The 23,504-nt window shown below is 41.8% G+C and overlaps 1 protein-coding gene and 3 long non-coding RNA genes across 4 annotated transcripts; 3 read left to right on the top strand and 1 right to left on the bottom strand.

Annotated features, from left to right (window-relative positions):
• Positions 1-314: 314 nt before the first annotated feature.
• On the top strand, positions 315-1,595 carry LOC115588432 (uncharacterized). Its single transcript, XR_003985351.1, has 4 exons — positions 315-431; positions 510-570; positions 639-716; positions 1,315-1,595. It is a non-coding gene; the product is annotated as an uncharacterized LOC115588432 (long non-coding RNA).
• Positions 1,596-5,052: 3,457 nt separating this feature from the next.
• Positions 5,053-5,714, top strand: LOC115588433 (uncharacterized). The gene is made up of 2 exons (XR_003985352.1): positions 5,053-5,308; positions 5,486-5,714. It is a non-coding gene; the product is annotated as an uncharacterized LOC115588433 (long non-coding RNA).
• Positions 5,715-11,769: 6,055 nt separating this feature from the next.
• LOC115588434 (uncharacterized) lies at positions 11,770-14,252 on the top strand. The gene is made up of 2 exons (XR_003985353.1): positions 11,770-11,885; positions 13,616-14,252. It is a non-coding gene; the product is annotated as an uncharacterized LOC115588434 (long non-coding RNA).
• Positions 14,253-15,636: 1,384 nt separating this feature from the next.
• LOC115588431 (atypical chemokine receptor 3-like) lies at positions 15,637-23,066 on the bottom strand. Its single transcript, XM_030429050.1, has 2 exons — positions 22,849-23,066; positions 15,637-19,244 (listed from the first exon to the last, which is right to left on the bottom strand). Exon 2 carries the CDS (start codon positions 19,194-19,196, stop codon positions 18,060-18,062), a length of 1,137 nt encoding a protein of 378 aa, XP_030284910.1. The 5' UTR covers positions 19,197-19,244; positions 22,849-23,066; the 3' UTR covers positions 15,637-18,059.
• Positions 23,067-23,504: the final 438 nt, after the last annotated feature.

Raw genomic sequence — 23,504 nt, 5'->3', positions numbered from 1 at the left:
GCCAGTTCGGAAGTGGTTAAATGCTCAAGGTAGCTGTTGTCTATCAGAAGCTAGGTTATGAATTATGTTATTTTACCCTCCAATAGGGCCCAGTGCCCCTCCTAATGTTCACTATCTGTTGTCATTTCTCTTGGTGATCAATCAGGAAGCAGTGAAATGATCAAACGTTTTCAGATCTGGAACACAGCAGTACTTAATGTCAGAGGAATATGGCTGCAGTGTGACCATAGTCTATCGCCTCCGAGGTTAAAATAAAACTTCATGTATATGTAGCAGGATAAGCATTTTGTCTTGTTTCCCCTCTTGTCCTTTGTTTACATTTGGTTACTATGGTTTCCGCTATGCATTGGGGTGGGCCAGTATAAAAGCGGTAGTCTGCCCACCGGTTCGTCCTCTCATCATTTCCGGGTCGGCGGTTGTGTGCCCGACAGGTATGGCTGCACGCTGCTTCACCTCGCTGCTCGTTTTATTTCGATCATTATGTTTTAGGCATTTGTGTTGTGTTGTAGGGCGATCGTGTGCTGCTGTGTGCTTCCTGTCCGTGTGCGCCGCTGTGATTGTTTGGCGGTGGTGAGTGTCATCTCTCTCTCTCCGTTGTGGTTGATGCTGCTAGGTGGCTAATGCTAGTGTGGTCACAGGTAAATGCTGGCGGCTGCCTGGAGTCCTTTCTCCCTCCCTCCTCTCATGAGTGTGTGAGTGTCTGTGCTACTAAAAAGGTATGTAGCCTATACGTTAATGCATAACCTCATCATTTTAACTTAGCCAATGTTAATGATGGTTTTCCTTAATTAGGTGTTACTGTAGCCACCTCCCTGGGCCGCTGCTGCTTTGAGCGTTGTTTACTACGTTCATCTCGTTCATATTTGCTGCTGCTTTGAGCGTTGTTTACTACGTTCATCTCGTTCATATTTGCTGCTGCTGCATGCCGTACGGTGTTGTCCTGCGGTCATCGGAAGTGTCGGCTTGTACAGGACAGTTGGTCGGCCGCACGCTGCTGGGCCCGACTATCTGTTTTACTGGGGACTGGTGCCCCTTATGTGAATGAGTGTATCAATGTGTGGATCCTGTTTCATTATTTTTGAGTGTGTGTTTGAGTTCATTTTGGATTCTGTTTATGTAAATCTATTTTGTAAATCTCGTTAATTGAATTTGGTAACTGAGTTTTGTTTTCTTTCTTTTTTTGGTTATATCAGCAGTTAAGTGATATATTGTGATTTTAGGGAAGGGGTCTGTCTGTTATGGTTTTGTTAGGTTTTCTTTCATTTTGTGTGTGTGTGTGCAACCCCACTAATTTGTTGTTTCCTCCCTTTTCAGTTGCTGTAGGCCGGTGGTGGCGTTGCTGGTGACCTGGTGGTGGCATCCTCCCTTGTCTTGTCTTGCTGTGTCCCTTGGAGTGGGTTTTTCTTCACTGTGAGTGTGTCTGCCACGTGTGCCCGTTGACTTAAGTTTGTTTCTTTATTTTGGTGGATTCCTCCCCTGCACTAGCCTTCGTCCATCCACTTCGGCCTCAGCCCTGATTAGGTTTGTCTTTTGTGTGAATGAGTTAATTGATTTTTAAGAATATATTAAAATAAAATGCATTTTAAAACTTTGAACCACGTGCCACTTGAGAAGAACCAGGTCATGGGAATAGGATAAGGGAAGAGGAACTAAATGTACTCTAAAGTACACTAAGCGTCTCATGACTGATGCTAATGGAAGCGCAAAGTCGATAATGTTACTCAGAACTGTGTGTCACGAACACCTTTACCTCTGTACTGAGTTACATTCTCATTTTTTTAGTCCTTACACTCCAGCTTTCGACTGAAATGATGAAATGAAGCTGAAGATGTCGCACGGAGGCACAAATCCGTGCTTGATTGAGCTGTTCGTTTAAACGTCTTTAAGCTTAACTGAAGGCTTTTACTGAGCCCGCCTTTGTGAGAAAGTGTAAACTGCACTGCCATATGTTCTCACATATATGCACGCATTTCCAGACAGCCGTGCACGGGGGCTAATACCGCATCTTTACAGCAGTGCACACATGTGCTCAGGCACATCTGCGAAACACAAGTCTTGATTAATGTGCATAGAATTTGAAAGAAGGGGGCTGAGCCTTTGATATCTGTATATCTGTGTTTCCATTACAAGGCCACCTACTCAGCACTATTTATACGCCGTATTGCAAACATAATCCACATAGCGGGAGAAGCAGGAGGAGGGGGAAGAGTCTGGTGAGAATGGGGGGGAAAGAAGTGGAAAATTGTTGGAGGATTTAATTAAGAATGTGGATTAAGGACTGAAAATAATTACACAGTGTAATGACAGCGAGGGAGGTGAAATGTTTTCAAAGCTCGGAGCAATGTAAAAGGGCACCTGTGTGCGCTTGTAGGTGAACTGGGTTTTATGTGTGTTTGTGTTTGTCCAGCCCCAGAGGTATATCTGTGTGTGTCCAGTCTGTTGCCTGGTGTGGATCAGGTTCGCTGCCTGTGTGTGTCCCAGCCATGGACCCCCCCTGGTGGGCCGAGGTGATGGATGATGCCTGGAAGCTCTGGAGCTGTTCAAATGAGTGCTGTCTGAGCGGCTACTAGACAGTCATGGATGATGGATGCTTTTGAGTGAGCGTGCATGTGCAGATAGGTTCGTGTGTGCGTGAGTGACAGGTTACTGATGGCTGTTGTGTTTCAGGTGTTATTCTAGCATTATTGATTACAAGTTGACAGGTATGCGAAGGAGAGCTATTTGATACTGTAGCAGAGAGTGGTGAAACACACACCTACGCACGTCTCCTCCCTCCAACTTGTGTTTGTTCAAACCCCCCACTTCCCCTATAGAATTACAAACTATATACCAAGTGTAAGGCCGGGATGGAAAGCCCAGTTTGGGTTGCAGCTTTTACTTGTGACATTTCGACCTCAATGAAAATGTTCATCCATCAATCTACATCACAGACAGGTATGAGTTTACAGACCAGGCTAAAAACCTTTACCACTTTGCATCTGGTGAGACATATGATGCATGAAGGGCAAAAACGTGATTCCTGCCAAAACCAGTCCGTCCACTGTGAATACTTCTGCATGAATAAACAATGAATCTTTGTTTTATACAGGTAAGTGCTCTAACATGCGTCTTAAAGTGAAACTCTCGCCAAAAGGCAACCAAGGCTTTATTTGTGATTGAATATGAGTCAAACCTTCATGTAAATTCATAATTACAAAGAAAGAGGCACATTTAAGATTTGCCGTAGTTTCGTTTTCGGGCAAGGTCATTTTCAATGGAGTGCATGGGGCACTGGCAAGCTAGCATCAAAATCGCTATTTTTAAAACACTAAGAAGGCTCGACACAACATGAAACTTTGCTTGTAGTATCACCAGGGTCTCTACACATGAACACGAGCATTGAAAACATTGTTTGTGTACGCAGAGTTCATTAAAAAGAAGGTTTTTGAACTACTCACCGTTGGAGCTGTATCTCCGGCGTCGCAGTCATGGCAGACAAAAAGTGTCGATCCCCGAGTGCGACCTAACAGGCAGGAGAGTAATGGTGGACCGCTCCTCAAGCCTGCCTGTTAGGTTGCACTCGGGGATTGAGTTGGTGACTTTGGCCAAAAAAAGGTTTTTAAAAGGCTTTTCTGCACCTTGTAGCAGAGTTAGCTTGAATCTTTCACATTTCACACAAACTCCAGTGTAAGCTCATGGTGCCTCTTGTCTGTGACAAGCAAATCAAAAGACCTCAAAATGAAAGTGCGCTGAAATAAATTATTCTCCTTAGTAAGATTTTGTCGTTTGATGCTTTTTGTCTATTTCAAAGGGTCTTCATTTTCATTAGGGGAGTTTCCACTCAGATTAGAAAATCAGACACAATAACAGACTTACATTCCATCCATCGCTCACTCCCTCCATCTTTCCTGTCATCTTTTCTGGCATTTTTTGGCTCCAGGCCCCAAATTATGGTCCTTTGATGTTTTTGTGTTACTATGGTAACTTAATTGGACATTCCCGTAAATGACCAAGATGAAACATTTTGTTCTCAAATGAGATGAAAAGCTTTAAAAGACACGGCGCTGCAGGATTGTACGTGTCGAGTGAACCTGGACTCGGCTGCTGACAATGGTTTTCTGTTATTATCAGGCTTTTCAGCCAAAATATATTAAAATAACCTAAATTCTGAGCGACTGCTGAAAATGAAATGAAGATAATTGTAAATGAATGAAAAGTGATAATTTGAATAATTAATGAAAAATTAGTTATGTAAAGTCTACATAGATTTCCACAACTTCTGTCTGAATTACAGATTTATTCTTTTTATCTTCTACTGTACACCAAACCACAGTATAATATTCTATATCATAGTTTGTTCTAATTGATATAACAGTTTTTTCATACATACGTGTTTTTTTTCTTTAGCATTGTTATAAATGTTTGTGGATATGACAAATAAAGAACATGTACATCAGATAAATGGACTTCTATAACAATAGTGATAATAACAATAATAATAATATTATTTATGTATATAGCACCTTTCTTAGCAAGGTTCCATGGTGCTTGTTTAATGAAATTAAATTAAATTTTGTACAGATTAGCAGGGAAATTAAAACAATAATGCAAACAGACAACACCAAAGCCAGAAAATTAAAACAATGTCAGTGAAGATGACAATGATAATGGTGCTAATCGCTACATTAGCTATTTTAGTGTATCTATTGGTCACCTCCCGCCTTTTTTTGGCCACCCCAAGGTATCCAGGGGCCCCTTCTGGACCCCCCTATCAAAAAATGTCTAGGGGTGCCCCTGACTGTGTTTCCTACAGCTCCCTATTTCAATATCTTTGGTCTTGAACAATGAAATAGCTGCAGCTGTGACAACAACGATGGCTTGGAGTGAATAAAACAGGTCATAGATACATGTGGGTGACTTAAAACCACTGCCGGGGTGAAAGGGGGACAGAGAAAGAACAAACCAGTTCAGCCTCTGAAATCTCCTATTCATAACTAATGGCCAGAGGGGAAATACAATCTGAGGCATGTTTTCATTTGGTCAATTGTGCTGGTGAATGCTGAGATTTGGTGTCTTACACATACAGACACTGGGCGTGTAACATCTCAGCTTCCCCACCCAAACCACCCTCATCCACACCCGGAAACTACGACTTCCTCTCCCATTCATCTCCCTGCGATTTTGTTTTATTTCTCAGGAGCCGTTTCACAAACTCATTTGTCAAGCCACACAAAAGTTTATTGAGTCCTGTGAAACCAAGCTTAGGAAAACAGTGGCGAGGAAACTCTCCTTTTCATACACAGAGGAGGATAACAGAAACAGCAATCAGGTCGGTTTTTTAGGTTATTGTTTTATTCCTACTGCAGGAAACCTCAGCCACAATCAGATACAGGAGTCTCAGTTTTAGAAATACAGTTGTTGTTTTAATTGGAGCAGTCAAATGTAGCTCATCTTGTTTGTTCAGATTTGCGTATGCATGCTCATGAAGTGTTCCCTCTTTCTGCAGCAGGGTCCGTGACGTGCATCAGAGGTTGTTCAAGCCAAAGTGAGCCTTGCAACCAAGACAACATAATGAAGGAAGAGTTGAGTGAGTTCCAGGGAAGCAGTGGAAGTTTCACTCCTGCGGGGGAAAGTTAACTGCGGTGTTATGGAGGATGACGAGCTCCTCTTGTTAAAGCCAAGACACCACGAGGTGGTTGCTGAATGACATACAGACATTTGTTTTCACCTCAGGCTGTGAATTGTGTGTGTGTGTGTGTGTGTGTCACTGAGAGAAACTCCCTGTAAAGTGATACCAGCCAGGCTCGATCTGTGCCGCTATCCAGAAAAGAAAAGGCGGCAGAGAGGGAAAGAGACACATATGTTTTCTTTTCTTTTTAATGACAGACAGACATAAACACTGACTCATCATGAGTGACAATAATTGTTGAACTAACGTTCTGAGTATACAATGGAGTTCTGTATGAGCAAGATGAGTTGCTGATGTAAAGATGGAGAAATGCGATGTCACCACAGCTATGAAGTCTAAACACGAAAAGCTGAAGGTGCTGTCCAACAGCAAATACATTCTGAAGGAACCCCAAATGCCACCCAGGTTATGGTTTCTGTTAAAGGGGCAATTTGTGATTTAAGGCCAGAATTATAATTCTTATTTTTATTCAAATGAACTAACATTGTCAAAAGAATGTGAAGAAAGAACAGTGTTGATGTTATGCAAAAGACGTATGTATTGTGTTGCAGTGATGTCTACTGAACTAAGCATGCTAACCAGCTTGCCTCAGCCTGTCCTGATCTGTCATACCACTTTTCTACCTCAAGAGGCAATAGTATGGTACCCTGCTTTAGTTTCAGCTGGGAGTTCACTCAGTGGTAAGTTTGCCAAGTTCCACAAACTCTATTAGCTTTAAGTAGAATAAATGGACTAATGAGCCTCACAAAATGTCAAGAAAATAAAAACTTTTCCTTTCCAAACAGAAGAATATAACAGTACACCTTCTGAATTCAAGTTTCTCTCTTTTACTGAACTGAGTTGGCCTATTAACTAATTTCAAAACCCACTGAAACACAGAATGGTTTATCTTTCAGCAATCAGCCCTGGTTTGGCCGAAATAAATTCTGAATTCACAGAGTAAGATGTGAAAATATTCTGGCTTCAAAGATGCAGTCCTGGTCAGTAGTCAGTACTACAACTACCTTTTCCTAACATCAGGATTGACTAACATAAATGTAACATTTCCTACAATCGAAAAACCTACACCAGGGAATTATTATGGTTCCTTACGAAACTTAGAAGACCAAATTCATATATAAATGTACTGTCATATCTAGGTGACTGTTGGCAAGAGAGAATAGAGTTTGATTCTGGATCATATGGACTGACAAGCTCTCCATGGCTTTCACAAGAATAGAGCAGGCTTACCTCTGACCTGGTAATGTCATCAGCAGGTGTTGAGAATGAGCACCCATACACAGTCAAATTACAATTATTATTCCATGTAATCTCTTTTTCATTGCTTCCCCGATGATTCTGTTGGGAGATGCGTGACCTGGGGATATTGCTTTACATGGAGGATTTTGAAGAACTCAGGCATTCTAATGACATTTAATAATTCCCAGGCAAAAGTGAAATAAGATGAGGTACATCTTTGGCAGACATACAGTTTACTCTGTGTGGTTATGTTCTGTGTTGAATGAGCGAGGATTGGCAGGTGTTCAAGTGGTACATTTCATCCTGGGTCAGAAACGCTCAGCGATTGTAATGTGAATATCAGAATGCAGGGAAACAGAATTGCCATTGTGTACGCTGCATTCATTTGTGAAAGCGAAGTCTGCTGAGTCTAGTTTGGGGATTTCCAAGTTTTCACCTTAGCTGTAGAATTTCATGCCTCACTGTTGTGAGAAAGGAACCTAGACATTCATTTTATATATATTTCAAAGCCAGTGGATATGAGGAAGACACCTGAAAAGTCCCTAAAGACAATAACATTTCAGGGCTGTAATTAGTAGTACAACGACAATTTTCTTTAGGAAGAATCTCATAAATGTGGCGTGTCTTGCAAAGAAGAAACTGCCACAAGTTTATGAAGCTTATTAAACAAGGTTCTGGTCCAGTGATGTCATGCAGACTTGAGTGGGACGCCCTGTTTTTGTCTGAATAAACAACTGTGTTTTTTCAATGGAATGCCAGAGTCTGACCCCAGACAGGAACCAGTAGAGGACGTTGTGATGTCTGTGACGGTGCTCGAACGCCATCACAGACAAAACATCACGTGCAGCCAAATGTTCGCTGTTTTTCTTGAGAGAGAAACACATAAACACTACTTGTCACTGTCAACACTTACTGTCAGCTGAGATAAAAGTGCGTCGACACCTTCGCATTCTGTCGTTCTCTCTCCGGAGCCAGAATAAGCTATTATTACCTGCAGGCAGCCTCAAAGTGCTGTAGTTAAGTCATTCATTATGTATCTAGGATGAGGGGGGTGATTTGACGGGGTGAAAAACTGTGGTAAACATACCAAAACTGTGTACTTACTATATTTCTGAACTTAGCACATAGTAGCACTTTGGCTATAGCATAAGTTCTTTGTGTTGTCGTGTTATGTTAAATAATCAATTCTATCAACTGAAATTCGTATCGTTTGGTTCTGTTTGTGTCTTTTAGCAGGACAAGGTTGTACAATTTATAGATACATTTTGCAAGTATACATTCTTTGCACTCTTTGTAAATCTACTAAAATATACCTATAATGGAGTTAAGTATACTTTAAGAAAGAATACTGACAAAGTACTAAGTTTAAAAAATCACGACAGTGTATTACAAAGGACAATGACAACAGCATACTTTCTACACAAGTACACTAAATTGCAATTTATTATACATTTTATTATAGTATATGTGATATACTTACAACAAAGTGTACTCATAAACACACTTGAAGTATTGTTCAATTAGTACATTTGTTTTTAGTACAGTGAAGTTAAACATAATGACATCTATTCTGAAGTACTCTTTTTAAAAATATATTTAAAATATACTTAAATTAAGCCCAAAAAGTAAAAGTATACTTTATTTCTATGCCTAACATATATTTTTAATACAACAAAGTATACTATTTGTTCACAGGGGTGCTTAACATGCCATGGTAAGCAGAAAGATATGTTGAATAAACAGTAGTTGAATAAAAGTGACGCGACAATTTCACATGTCATTATAATAAACTTCCTCCTTACTTCCAACACATTAACGGGTGCTTATGAAATGTATGACAGATAACTGTATAATAACACAGGCAAATGGTCTGTGTGGATGTGTGCGCCTCTATAAGCTGCACAGCAGCTGCCTTCTCTTCTCCGACACGTCTCTGAAGTTTCATCATGGGCCCTGACACGAGCGTGCCGCTAAGCTGATCGAGTGCACGGTGAACTTAAAGCTGCACATAAAGGCTGACCTAAAGCCGACGGGATGGCGGATGAATTAGGTGATGTCTAAACACTGGATCCATAGCTTGGGCACGGACTGTGGTATAAATCAGCTTCCCAAATATCAGCCTTCACAGCCATGTGTGTCCTGCCTCTACAGTTACATTTGTGGATCTGGAAGAGATTAGAGCTTTCACACTAACAATAAGCTGTGGGATGGTTTATGAGGGGCCGAGCATTATCGGGCATGGAGTGGTAGGTAACAGGAGAGAGAATCACAACCCCATTACTCATGGGACATGTGAAGCTTATTTTGGAGCACTCTGTGTCTAATCTTTGTTTGGACAATAAATAACAGTAAGAGGCTCTGATGGATGTTTTTAGCCAAGAATTCTGACTGGGAGTTTAAGAAACATAGAGCTTTTATGGGTTTAAGCCAAACATGGTTATACTGTTTTAGAGACATTATTCTTGTACACGTTTTGACAAAATGAGCGACTATAGCTGTGGACATAGTGGACCATTTGGCAGCTAAATAGCCAGATATTTTGTTCAAGAGCTGATGGAGAAAGCTAAAAGGAGAGTCACTAGGACCTTATTCAAATTCCAGCTACACTTTAGGGGAGCCATATTTTTCAAGGATGGAGGCTGGGAGGGTACAGTAATGTTATCACTCCCCTCCAAGAAATGCCAACAAAAATTGGATCCTAACACAATGTATGATGCATGACAGGAGTTCCCGTGTATGGATGGTAACAGCAGGAATAGACAGCATTGAGTCTTTTTGGACACAATTTATTGAAAATGTTATGTTCAAAGTGCTTTACTATGATCCTGTAATGTGTTTCAGGAAACTCAATATACGGTAAAATGATGATTTATAGAGGAGAAAATGATGATAACTGAGACCTTTACTGAGCTCTTACATCTCTCAAGTGGCTTTGAGCAGCCAAGCTCACCATAGCTTCCCTCCAATTCAAGATACCTGTCTGCTGGACAAGTTAATTTGCAACTGTTGGCAGTGATAGTGTAAGTACCCGTCAATGTACACGTTGTGCTTGCACCTTCAAAAGATCAATGACTGCAGGCTTGAAGAGATTTTTCTGCTGATAATTGGTATAAAAGGATGCTCTCTTCAGTGTGAATCTCCTAATAATTCTGTCCAGTAATAAGAAAGGGTTATAAAACCAAACTATGAAAATATCATATTTCCCATACTTCACTCTCACTCCCAGCCTCTCAAAGACGCTTCTTTATTTGCCCTGGTTTTAAGAAAACTGTCTGTGAGGTTTTTCTGCCTCCACACCCACGTCACAAATGAAATGTTAATTATTATGGCGCTAGCAGAAATGAAAGATGACACTTAAAAAATTCAACAGCAACATTTTTCCAGAAACAGAAACTGGATAATCCACAGAACCCACTGTATAAATTTGAATTCTGCTCCATTGTATTGTCTGAAATCTCAGAATCTCAGATATCAAAACACTTGGGCAAATAAACCAGTAAAGGCGAGTAAAAAAATTTGTTTTTTGGAATTGGGTTGACGCTTCAAATATCTCCCTTTGGGTCCCTCAGCTGCTGGGCTTTTTGCTCTATTTCTCCTTGTCCGCAATGGAAAATATATCGTGCATGGGCCATTGGCTCGTAAAGACCCTAACAGTATCATCATTAGTCCTGAACACAGCAAAATAAACTCCAGCTTTGGTCAGACCTCAAGTTTCTGTTGATGTATTCCAGTGCTCACAAAGAATCCGCCCTCCTTTTCATGTTATCAGGCCTTCGCTCGGAAGGTTAAATAAGCCGTGACTTTGTAAATTGACATGTGCCATTGGTGTTGTTTGATCCAGATTCAGGTTGGTCGTTTAACTCTAATTTTTCTTTCCCCTTTGACTAAACATCTGCCCAACATCTGGCCGCGGCACTTGTCCTCCTCTGCTGACGGGAGTGGAGTCATGGAGTGCCAAACTAACCTTATCCTCTTTCTTGACTTTCTTTATATTCACACCAAAAACTCCCTGTGAGCACGAGCAGCTGCCGCTTGCTTCTTCATTAATAATTCAAGAGTCTTTATTCGCTGTAATTCCTCATGCGGAATTCCTGCCAGACTGAGCGGAGCAAGCTCAGACTTGATTGGGAATTGAACTTACTTGGAATTGGGCCAGAAATAATGTAAGTTGAATTTACAGCTGCACGCTGGGGGATTGTTTGGAAAATGTGCTCCTCCTGCAGAGAGCATAAAAATATCCAGTTGTTCTAAATTACTCTCCGCCCTGCACCTTCCGCCTGTTTTAGCATTCATTTATGTTATCTTTCCTCAGCATAAGGTATAGACTGCCATCATGCAAAGCAACACTCCCTTAATTGACTTCATCATTGGCCCATATCCTATGCCCTTTAAAGCAAATTAAACAGAGAGCTCCATTAAGAATGTGCTGTAACTCACGCATGAACTATTTATAGGAAAATCCAGGGCCGAGCTGGACAGCAGATGATTCCATTATCCAGTTTTTAACCACTTAGCTTTTTGCTGCAAATCTTCTCCTTGGTTTGGAGAGGACAGCTTTATTGCATGTGACAACAGAGACCTGCACACAGTGAGACTGGGTCCTAGAAGTTAAGTGTTATAAGGAGGAGAACTTTTCAGTCTTTGTTCCAGTTTTACACTTTTTTTACAAACAGCACAGTGTTTGGGTTTGCGTAGACGACTGGCTGGGTAATCTGTTTGACACGTCCTGTATAAGCAACTTGTAATGGGAACAGAGGAGAATCATAACTGGCAAACTGTAAAAGGAAGCAAAACACTTCATAGCGTATGTGCGTGCCAAGTAAAACACAGGCTGCTCAGTGGTGGAAGAACAGACGTGTGTGTTACAATCTGTTCCGACCGGGTGTATTCAGACATGACTGCAACACCTAAACATCTACTGTATGAGTGGGATGCTTTGGAATAACAGGACTTGGTCTGAAATACAGGACAGCACAAGGTCTGGAATTATATATAGTCTTTTCAGTATATGTAAACGTGAGTGTGTGTGTGTGTGTGTGTGTGTGTGTGTGTGTGTGTGTTACCATTGGACCCTGAGTCATGTAGATCAATACCACTTTGTCTCAGTGGATTCAGGGCAGAGAAAAGAAAAGAACTGCAGCAAATTTTACCATGCATGAGGAGAGTGCTGCAGGAATGAGACACACTGGTATTGTTGGGGTGATTTTTAATGTAATACATTTCCAGTAAGGTGTTCTGTTTTAGTTAAACTGATATCGATATCATCTATCATAGCAGTGGCCCCAGAAATCCAGTATTGGTAGGGTCAAAGTTTTTTAATGGGTTTTAGGATTTGATGCCCAAACCCTTTGTTCTAAGACAAAAAGTACCTGACGTGGTCTTTAAAGCTTTTGTGTCTTCAAAATGGCTCTGTAGTTCTTCCATAGCCTAACGTTAGCATTTTACTTCTGTCCATTGCATTACGTTTCCACGTTTACGTGGAATAATCATAAAATCGTATTTACCACAGAGCTTATTTTGTGCAGTGATCCAAAAACCAATAAAAAAATCCCAATGGCTTTTTAATCGAGGGAACCAGGGCAATGCTAACTTCTGGGTTGAAAATGAGTTGAAAATGTGTCATTCCTGCACCACTCCATTAGTCCCTTGGCTTTTAAAACAAGTGATTTGTATTTAAATGTTACCTCTGATGAGATCCTCTGGTCCTTTCCTTTGCTCTTGCGGATAGAGGTTTGAGGCTACGTCAGCAGCAAGTAGCATAACACACCCCCAAGCTCACTTCTGGTTGTCAGATTGCGTTAAGGGCAATGTAGGCACCACATTTTGCAGAGGCAGAGGAATGTGTAAAACAATGGAGAAGGAATGCCATGCAGTCTTTTAGATGGCTTCAGTCTCCAAATATACTTATATTAACTTGAATACCTTAGTTGATATTATGCTCTCATGATACCGTATAAATATTATCAAATTCAAATTTGATCAGCTTATAACCATAATAAGTTGGGTAACACACAGGGATCAGCAGTGGCTCATAGTTCATTCTTTTGCTCAAGGGCATACCGCCAGGTTAATCCGACTCTCACAAAAGCAAAGAAATCTGCATTCCAGCATCTACAAAGCCGACTTGTTTACACATTGCATTTGTTTAGTGACTGAGTTGTTGGAAGTTCACTGACCTGGAGTGAACCATCAGCAGGTGGCAACATCAGGAAGATGTTGACAGGGTTCAGGTCAGACGAGGGGGAAATCATTCACACAATGGTTGTGGCAGAGGTGACATCACACACCCAAGCCACAGGGAGATCAAGGCAGTGTCACAGGGAAGAAGGAAGCTGGGAGGGTGATCATCAGCAGATTACTCAGTTGGTTTGAACTTTGGAAATCCCTTTCACGGCTTCCTCCCTGGGCTAACCTATGACACTCTGGCACCAGGACTGCCCTTCTGTTGCCAATCCAACCTATAATACATCCTGTCAGCGAGATTATGCTGTCTCAAGGGCACTACAGCTGGTGACGTGATCAAATGCGGAAAAAGCAGGCTGAGCTCATGGAAATCTGTGGGCAAGAGGTGAAATACTCCAAATCAAGAAAGGATGTGCAAGTCCCAAATCATTTTCAGATGTTAGAAAGAAAAGGCATGCAAACAAAATAAACCAAAACAATATTGCAGCTGGACTTTTATTGTTAACACTTATTTCTTTATTTTAGGCAGACAACTGACAGTGACTCAGTGAAAAAAAGCAAAGAAAATCTCATTAATTTCCCCAGGAGAGGAGGGAACACTGGAAGGATCTGCATCAGCACTACTCTCCTCAGGCAAAAACGATGGTTATCCTTGGCAGGGAGATCACCACATCCCTCCACCCAGATGTGTGGTCCTTGGCCACCAAGATGGTCCTCCTCACCAAACACATCCCATGGGGGGAGAGGGTTTTGCTTGAAGAGGCTGAAGTTCTCACAAACGGCAGCTGGTTGCAAGAAGGCAGACTGAAGGGTTGTCATGAGGATAACAGTGGCAGGATGTCGTCCCTCCCACAGCAGAGCGGGTCAAGTACTGGGGTTAAAGGAGCAAAACACTGATGAGTTGTTGCCCTCAGTTCTGGAGGTGCAACAGTCGGCAAAGACAAAGGTGTTACCCGGGACCAGGCCTGCAAAAAGAAATTATCATCTGAGTTCACCCCTGTTCATTAGTTGGTCTCAGGGAATATTGCATGCATCTTGATGGAAAAAATCAGGCATATTTAGGTGGCTGGTGAACTAAGATTATGGTTCAGCAGTTATGGGCACTGAGTGATACAGGGTATTTGTGTTTGATGTAAGCTTCAATAAAATAAATGGGACTGTTTGAGGCCTTGGCTGAGGTATGCTCTCTACTGAGAGCAATTTCAGTTGTGTTTGTTTTCATTAGTCATGGTGAGCATTTTCAAAATAGGATTTGCATGTCATGTTTCTAAGCTATGCTATTTTTTAATGATAGCTGAGAATGAGCAATGTTAATGTCAGCAAATTAATTTGTTCATTTGAATTATGTGGATGAACAAGCAGAATTTTAAACTCAGCAAGTAGTCAAAAAAATAATAATAATTATGTATAAAATAAAAAAATGAAAATGAGATGTATGCGGTGCACTGTAGCCTGCTGAATTGAAATCAAATTGACTCATGAATTAAATGTGAAATTCCCCCCAGCAGTTGTGGAGGGCATGATGGGACTTTTAAGGGCCAAAATGTCTCATTACTGTCTCGCTAAATGTTTCACCAGTATTTGTATTGGATGCAAATTAACAAAACTATTTAAATCTTTTCATCCAAGCCCGCTGGTTAAAAGAAAAGTCACACCTTGTCTTTAACTTGGCTTGAGCAAAATCTAAGTGTAAAGCAACTGTGACGACTCCCATTGGTTTGTGTACTATCATTTTTAAGCCTTGAGTTTGGCATTATGGCTGCCAACATCTTAGTTTTATGGAGCTAGAAGCAACTATATTTACATGTGAGGGTGGTGCTTGGGAGGATATCCTTATTATATTTGACTGAGAACCCAAGGACATGCCGTGGCAGGGCCCTGTCAATCACAAGGTAGCCACACCCTAAAGCATAGCCAGCTTTAATGGGATGATAATTTAAGAAATTAACATCATGCTGCATTGAATCAGAGTTAATACAAGTGATTGAGACCATAAACTCATGAGGAAACTGTTTACTAAGATAGTAAATCAAGTGAGAAGTATGGTCATTCTCTCATAAGCTTACACACAATCAGACTTTTATTTTAAATCAGTGGAGCCACCCCCTGCTGGTCTTTAGGAAGTATGCGGGTTTAAGGCCCTACTCTGTTGGCTTCGCATCACAGAACCAGAAGCTCCTTCCATATTTTATGCAGTCAGTGGGAAAATATTTCTTCCTATTATCTTAAAGACAGTTGGTGTGACGTTTGTTTATAAAAATGTGTATTCTCTGTCAGGCCTTAGCCCATTGTACAGAGCAACAAGTTATGTGACAGCTGTGATAAACCACCAAAAGTGATGTTGTTGCAGTGTTTTCGCAATGTCTGGATGAGTTTGATTGCTGTGTTTATAAATCCAATGCCTCAAATGGGGCAGTGAAAGCATTTATGAACCCTGTTCCACCAGAGCTTCCCATAAAACACATTATTTTAGTCATCTAGAAGCATGGAGGATATTAAGCTGTGAGATTATTTTGACAAGAACCAAAGAAATCACTGAGGCGGAACATTTTCTATGGATTTAATATAACAAAACACACACATTGCACACATGTTACACGTTACAATACCAAAGGAATGCCTCTGTTCTTGTAGACACATGTTCGTGTCTCCAGTCTTTGCTAATCGCAACATGAAATCTTTTCAGTGTAAAAGCATACATGTGTAACCATTCACATGACACAATGTGCTCTATGTCAGATGAGTAAAGGAATACGTTTTTTCCTACAACGGACAGAGAGTAAAGTGTATAACTCAATGTGTGTGACATGAAAAACGTCATCTCTTGGCATCAAGCAGTGGTGCACACACACACACACACACACACACACACACACACACTCTTTCCCTCTCATTCTTGCTTTAAAATGATGCTATGATGTCTTATGTTATTTGGTCCCTAATAAACACTTGGTTGTTGTACTCCACAGCTGCTGCCTCCATAAAAGTAGTAAAGCTACTCACTCATGCTATTTGGTCATAATAAAAGTCTTAGCCATCTGTGGCCTGTGTGCTGACACAACAGGATTGTTACCACATGGAGATGTGCATCCTTGCCACTATTAGCACTGATGCAAAATGTGGTGACAGTCGAGTATATTATGTAATACTTTTCAGAAGAGACAGGAGCTACATCTTTCTGCTCTTCTAGCTCAGTAGGCCCAATCAAAGCCGCCGGACAGTGTACTGATATATTGTTAAGACTTTCTTGAAAGGAACAGTTCAAAGTTTGGGAAATAAGTTTGATTTCTTGCTGAGGTTTATGTGAACAGCTTGATGTACAAGAATACGATTCTCATGTCTGTACGGTAAATATGAGGCCAAAGCCAGCATATAAGACTTTTCTAGACTTTTTGATGACAATCAGCTGAGGCAGGCGCTTCAACCGCCTTTTTGAAATTATTTTACACCCACGAGATTGTCTCAAGAGTTAGAGCACAACGAAAAACTCACAAAACTGAAACACATCTTGTATAAAAATTGACAAACTGCTCTCAACATAGCCACAAGGCCACAAATTAACAAGCGACAATGCTAACGTTAGCGCTGAGATGGCGAGCGGGGAGGTGGGAGACAATTGTGAGATACTGAATGAATTTGCAACGTAAATCAAAATCTGCAACAGAAGGTGGGAGACGATGTGACAATATGTACGACTTTTAATTAAAAAAATAAAACAAAATGATCAACTGAATCTGTCATAGTCATCTATGTGTTGATAATGCTAATCAGCCAGCCACAGACAGTCCTTTCTCGTAATACCACTATGAGCTCCAAGTCTGGATCGCTAACTGCATGGTTAACTGAGCTACCTAGCTTACTGCCACTACAGTTTGCAGCAGTTAGCTGATACTCAGGTGATATGCTACCCCTCGTTTGTTTGTAGCAAATATTCAAAAGGTATTGTTACACATTGCACCTTTGAAGCACGTAGATTAGCTTAGCACAAACACTCAAATATGAGAGGAAATCACTGCATCATGCCAAGAAATGGTCATCACCAATATTTCTTACATAGATTAAATAAGATATTTTCTATTGATTAATGAGCTTCGGAGGTTCTTGTAGGTGGATATTTTTTGTTGTCAGCAGACAGACTAGCAGTTTCAAGTCTTCATACTGAGAAGAGCTGATTGTATTTAGTGTTTGACGTGAGTGTATCAATCTGATACTGATCGACTCCGAGCAAAAACATTTATTACCAAAACAATGAAACACAGAACACGCACTTTTTTTCGTCTTTTTTTTTTTTTAACTTACAAATGCAAGTCGCATGAAAGAACTCAAAATTGAGTTATTCATATGAAGGGTTTAGCTCATGTGACATGAGGTTATGATCACCAACGAGGCAGCAGGACGACTACACTGAGCCAGTCAGTGGCTCGATGAACACGATGAGGCAGCGCTGCATGGAGTGGAGCACTGAGCAGACATTGGCGTGTGAAGACTTAGAATTACAACATAAAAGAGGCAAATGTACAGAATATAAATACAACGTGATACAAAAAGATTAACAATATAACTATGATACTATCAGTATTCAATGCCCGGCAGATTGTGCACACTCACACACACGCACAAACACACACGCACACAACACACTCCTACACACACAGTACAGGCAATGATGTTACACACTTACTGTCACTGTTTTGGGCTTTACAAATGAGTGACGATATTCATGCGATTTCAGTATCAGTTTCTAATAAAACTGCTTTCTAAGTGCTTTTAAATTCAGTCCATCAAAGTTGAGCCTGTCTTCATGCTTCTCTACATGACTCAAGTAGATTCCTGTAAAAAAAGGATGCTGGATCGGCTTGTGTTCTGATGTCAAACGTGTGGCTGAGAGCGGACAGATTCAGATAAAAACAAATCAGCTGAAACGTAAGTTTACATTAGCCAGTTAGATTTAGAAACAGTGTTCAGTGTTTCAGATCTGTGGTGGGTTGTCTACAGCTACAGCAGAGTACTCGGTCTCGGACATGTTGGAAGCCTCGATGAGGCGCGCCAAGCCCGTCCTCGTGGAGTATTTAAAGATGAAGGCCTTCATAAGGTCGTAGCGGTAGTTTCTGTTGAGGAAGTTGTAGAGGATGGGGTTGAAACAGCAGTGGAGCAGGGACAAACACTGGGTGAGGTGTAAGGCCACGTAGATGAAATTCTCAAGGCCGCAGGTCTGCGGGACCACACCAAGCTGAACCAGGGAATCAGCAAGGAGGACGGCGTGGTAGGGCCCCCAGCAACCCAGAAACACCACGATGTAGGCCAGGATCACCCTGCGGCTCACGTGGCGCTCCTGCTCCACTGCAGATGATGACGAAGAGGAAGAGGAGCGCTTGAAAGCCCTGGCGAGCAGGGCGTAGAACACTGCAATGATGGGGAAGGGAAGAACAAAGCCCAGCAGGATGAAGCTCAGCTGCATTCCCCCCACCCAGTCATTGTGGTTCTCCCCTGGGTACACCGGCCTGCACAGCATTAAGTCTCCGTGTGTCGACTTCACAGCACGCAGGAAGTAGGTATCAGGAAGGGAGGCGACCAGAGCAAAAAGCCACACCCCTACGCATGCTCCACGTCGGATCAACTTCCTGCGCATTCCTCCCTCGCTGTCCCTTTGCCTTGTCACGCTGAGGTAGCGGTCCACGCTCATGCAGGCCAGGAAAAAGATGCTGCCAAAGAGGTTGACGGAGAAGAGCAAGTGCGTGAGCTTGCACGCCACCTCACCGAAGGGCCAGTGGCCATGCTGGGCCAGCGAGCTCACCCACACAGGCAGGGTGACGCACACGCACAGGTCCGCAACCGCCAGGTGGGCGATGTACATGTGCGTCTCGTGGCGAGGGGTGGAGTCTCTCTGAGCGCGGATGTTCACCCAGAGGACCAGAGCATTGGCAGCCAACCCAACAATGAAGATGAAGGTGTAGAGGATGCACATGGAGTAGAGCAGGGCGCTGCGGTTGAACGCCGTGTCACACACCACCGTTTCCACATTTGATATGTTGCTGAAGGCTTTGGAGATGTTGGGGTCTCCAAACCACTGCAGCAGGTCGTCCAGATCACTGGGGCTCAGACTCATTTTTCAGCTCTGGGAGAAGACACACAGCACTTCTGACTGGGACAAATCCTGGAAAAACAAGACGTCAAATCATCAGTCCTTGCAGCCTACATCTATCCAGATAACGACCCCAATGCTTCGCGTTCTGGTATCATATTTAAGAAGCAATTTTCAGTCACATAAAGCAAGGTTTATTTTACCCATGTTGACCCAAACTGCATGAGCTAATAAAACATAAAGCCGCTTGCGGTGTGCCACCAGATCCTGAAGAATCTTAATGTGGTTAAGTTGTTAAAACATTGCTTTCATGAGTTTTGATAGAGGCTCTCTGTTGCCATGTCACAAACTTAAGGGGTCTCTGTGATTGATGTGCAGTCGGGGCGGGGGTGGTACAATAAATGTTTACATTAGCTTCACTAGCACAGAGCGCAGATTAGACATAAGGAAATGAGATCGAGAAGTCCAAACAGGGTGTATTTCCGGAGCGTTCCGGGCATTCCAAGATAAAGCATTTGGGCAGGGTGGGAAACCTGATGCCATTTTAAAGAATGTTTTCTCTGACATCAAAATCCCCATGTTTTCTCTTCTGCTCCTGAAGGAGAGGGTGAGAGAGGAGCTGTCACCGCCCCATGATCAAAGAAAAAGCTGCTGAAGACTACAAATACGTCATTTTTACAACATCTGAATCTTATAACAGGGGAACACATGCTCACAATTTCAAATACGGGCCGCATTAATGTTCTGAGTAAGGTGACTGCAGCAATGTGTAAGATCACAGAGGCGGTAGTCCAGAGCAGCTTTGCATGCCAATAACCCGGCCTGTGATGTCTCTCTCAGCTCCCCTGACTGGCAGCCTGCCGCAGCGTGAGAGATCAGAGGTGAAAGGTAATAGATCAAAACCAGAACACGAACGGCTTAACCCTGCCGTGCCCCCCCCCCAACCCCACCGACTCATACGCCCACAGAGTGAATTGTGTGCAGGGATCAGCGGGAGGCTTGACGCCTGCGAGATGGTCCGAGCGAGGTTAAAAAGAGGGTCGCTGACCACTGGGTGACACAGCACGGTGGAAAGCAATGAAATGTGACCGCGTCAGACATCTGTCTGTCTGTGTGTGTGTGTGGGAGAGTCGTGCTGCACACGGGATAATTGGCACAGAGTCACAGAGGAGGATGAAAGAAGAGGCCAAAGTGAAAATAAGTATATACAAGGACACCTGGAATGTATTAGGATGTGCAGCTGTTTGGTGTGCCGTAGGTCTGTCTTTGTTATCTGTCCTTAGTTAGCTTGTGTGTTTCCACTTTTTTACTGTTTAATACTTCTACCCCACCACATTTCAGCTCCATTTCCATTTTTTTAAGCATTCTTTCGGACTTTACTTGACAGTACAGCTTAACAGTGACAGGAAACAGGAAGAGAGAGGAGGGTATGACAGGCAGCAAAGGGCCACTGACTGGGACACAGCCTCTGTGCATGTGGCACAGGCTCCAGAAACTGAGCTGCTGGGGAACCTCTAAATTGCATGTCATATTTTAAATATACAAAACATATGATCAGCTTGTTTCTATCAAAATGCTCATTAGGGTTTACTAGATTATCGTGGGAAATGTTGCAAATTATTGAGCCCCACTTTGTTATGCAAATACAAGATTTATGGCTATTTAAATAATCAATAACATCCGTTTTATAAATGAACGGTTAACTTAAACTACCTACACATACAGGTACTTACTTCTAACAGCAGCAGATGGGGAATTTTACCTTGAATGTGTATATCTGATAACTTCTTCTGTGCTTTTACTCATTACGTATCGAGACTCTGCCTATAATTCACCATTTTTACATTTGATATTGCAGTGACAGAATGTAACATTTACTGAAGCACTATAATATATAAAGCAACACTATGTAATTTTGTGCAGAAAGATATTTAAGTCTCTTTCCATCCATCCATCCATTACTGTAGCCACTTAGCCCAGACCGTCAAGTACCAATCAAAATCAAATACCAAATTGGGTCTTTGGCGTTGGACCTGAACCATTAACCCAAAGCCTTGGTATTTGACAATCTGCGGACGAAACTCATCAATCAACTATCTTTCTCCAGAATTACTTTAAAGTTACCTAGTGTTCCTTTAGGTACAATTTATTTATTGACTTTACTCCATTACATTATTTTCTAACATTAGTTTCTAATGACAGATTGCATGCTGCATCAGAGCCAAAGTGGCACATTTTTAAATGAATGTATTTTATTGGCAGTCCAATAACAATCAATGATTCCAATCATTAAAATGCTTGGTATCGGATGTGATAACGAGCAAGGTCGATGAATGGTGGACCCATAGCACACAGTATAAACATACACATGTATGTATCTGAATGTGTAATTTACTTTTACTTACTTTTGATACGTATGGAGATTTATTGCCAGATATTTTAAGACTTTTACTCAAGCCTTACTTGAATGAGTGACTTTCTTTTTTTCCCAAAATAATATTTAACACTATCTCTTTGCTTTAAGTATTACTGTTGGACACTGCTTTGGTTCTTGGACTGCGGCCTCTGCAAAAGCACTTTGGGACAAAAGTCAAAGTCCTGACATTTAGTTATTTTACTTTCAGTTATTTTTAAACGCTGGAGAGTGCTACTCATTCTAACAGTGGAGGGATTTTCTATGCAGAGATAATCCCTCACAATGATCTCTGTCTAATTCCCTCGTATTATATGGAAACTACCTGGAGGTGCCAGGTAGCCCCACAGGCTTCAAGATAATTAACCTTTTAACACCCACACCATCAGATAACAGGGGCAGCACACGAAGCCCATCTCTCTCTCTCTCTCTCTCTCTCTCTCTCTCTCTCTATCTATCTGTGTGTGTGTGTGTGTGTGTGTGTGTGTGTATGTGGGTGGGTGGGTGGCTGTGTTTCTGCCCTTTCTCCCCCGCGAGCATCCAGTTACAAATTAGCCGAAAACGCCTTTTGTTACTCAATACACACAATATAAAAGCGATTGAAGGCTATTTTCATGTGCTAATGCAGCCGGGAAGAATAGTGCAGGTGCAGCATGCTGCTCAGAAGTTTCTCCTGTCAGTCTATTTACATGCTTCAGTGTGGGAGAAACTCTTTTCAAGACAGGTTTCCGCACAGATAAAAGTGTTTGTAAAGAATTTAAAAAAAGAGTTTTGCCTTGTGCGTCATTACGCACGAAAAGAACCGAATCCATGAAAAGACACAGACTCCTGCTGACGGCAGACACATACAATGTCACATTGTTGTCATTGTTGATGTTTATCAGCTCAGGCTGGAAACAAACTCCTCTTATCAGATGTCAGCCTGGCACACAGTAGCCTGACTCCGTGTTTGAACGGGGAGGCAGATATACGGCGCAGAGAGGCGCTGAGAAGATGGAGAAGTAAATACAAACGCGAAAATTGCGTTGACATATATCAATAGGGTTTTTCTTTTTTCAATAAATATTACGAAAATGATTTTATCCTCGTTTGTTGTCCATAATACCAGTTAATAAAATCGTTAAATATCTTTTAACCAGTTAGTTCATATCTATGCAGGACTATTTACGCACGCATTAAAGCAACGTTGGAGCTTTAAGTGTTGTTTAAAAGCCGTCCACTACCTGCACACTCGCTTTATATGAGCTGAGTTAATCAGCTTACCTGTTTTAATTATTCCTCCTCCCTCGCTGAAGTCTCGTCTTTTAAAAGAACAGATCAGTTTTCGCTCAGTTTTGCCGCTGAAGGATAACTTGGGCTCCTCTGCAGGGAAGGGAACTTGTGTGCGCTACCCTCCACCTCCTTCAATGAATCTGAGCCTGTTCCTTGTTCTACACTTGCTGATACTCCGAAGAGCTACGCCTCCAAGGCTGGTCCTAACAGCTATGCGTATTGACATGGCATCGCCTCAGGCGCTCAGTAAACAGCAGCCAGCTCGTCAGTTTCGGCCAAGAGGAGGAGAAGAAGAAAAAAAGAAAAGAGCACGCGGAATTTCCTGCTCGAGACGCATCAGATAAAATACATAACACATTTTCACATTACTGAACATTAGATGTGTTGCTTCATGCACGTTTTTTATACGACATACAGGCCTATACGTGTCCATAACATGGCATGCACTACACCTTAAATATAGGAGGTCTATGTAATCATTATCATATTATACACAGCGTCTAACGTGCAGTTTGAACTTTTAATATGTGTGAGAAAAAGTACATCTTTGCTTTTTAAATGGCCCGGTTAAGATGCTGCACAATGATAAAAATGTCTGGCAACATTCAACAAGTTTTCTTTAATCTGGCATACAGGTCTACACACGT

Source organism: Sparus aurata, chromosome 9 (genome assembly GCF_900880675.1).
Source record: "Sparus aurata chromosome 9, fSpaAur1.1, whole genome shotgun sequence".
Classification (NCBI taxonomy): Eukaryota; Metazoa; Chordata; class Actinopteri; order Spariformes; family Sparidae; genus Sparus; species Sparus aurata.
The sequence above is the reverse complement of the archived record's forward strand: the minus strand, read 5'-3'. Positions and strand labels throughout refer to the sequence as shown.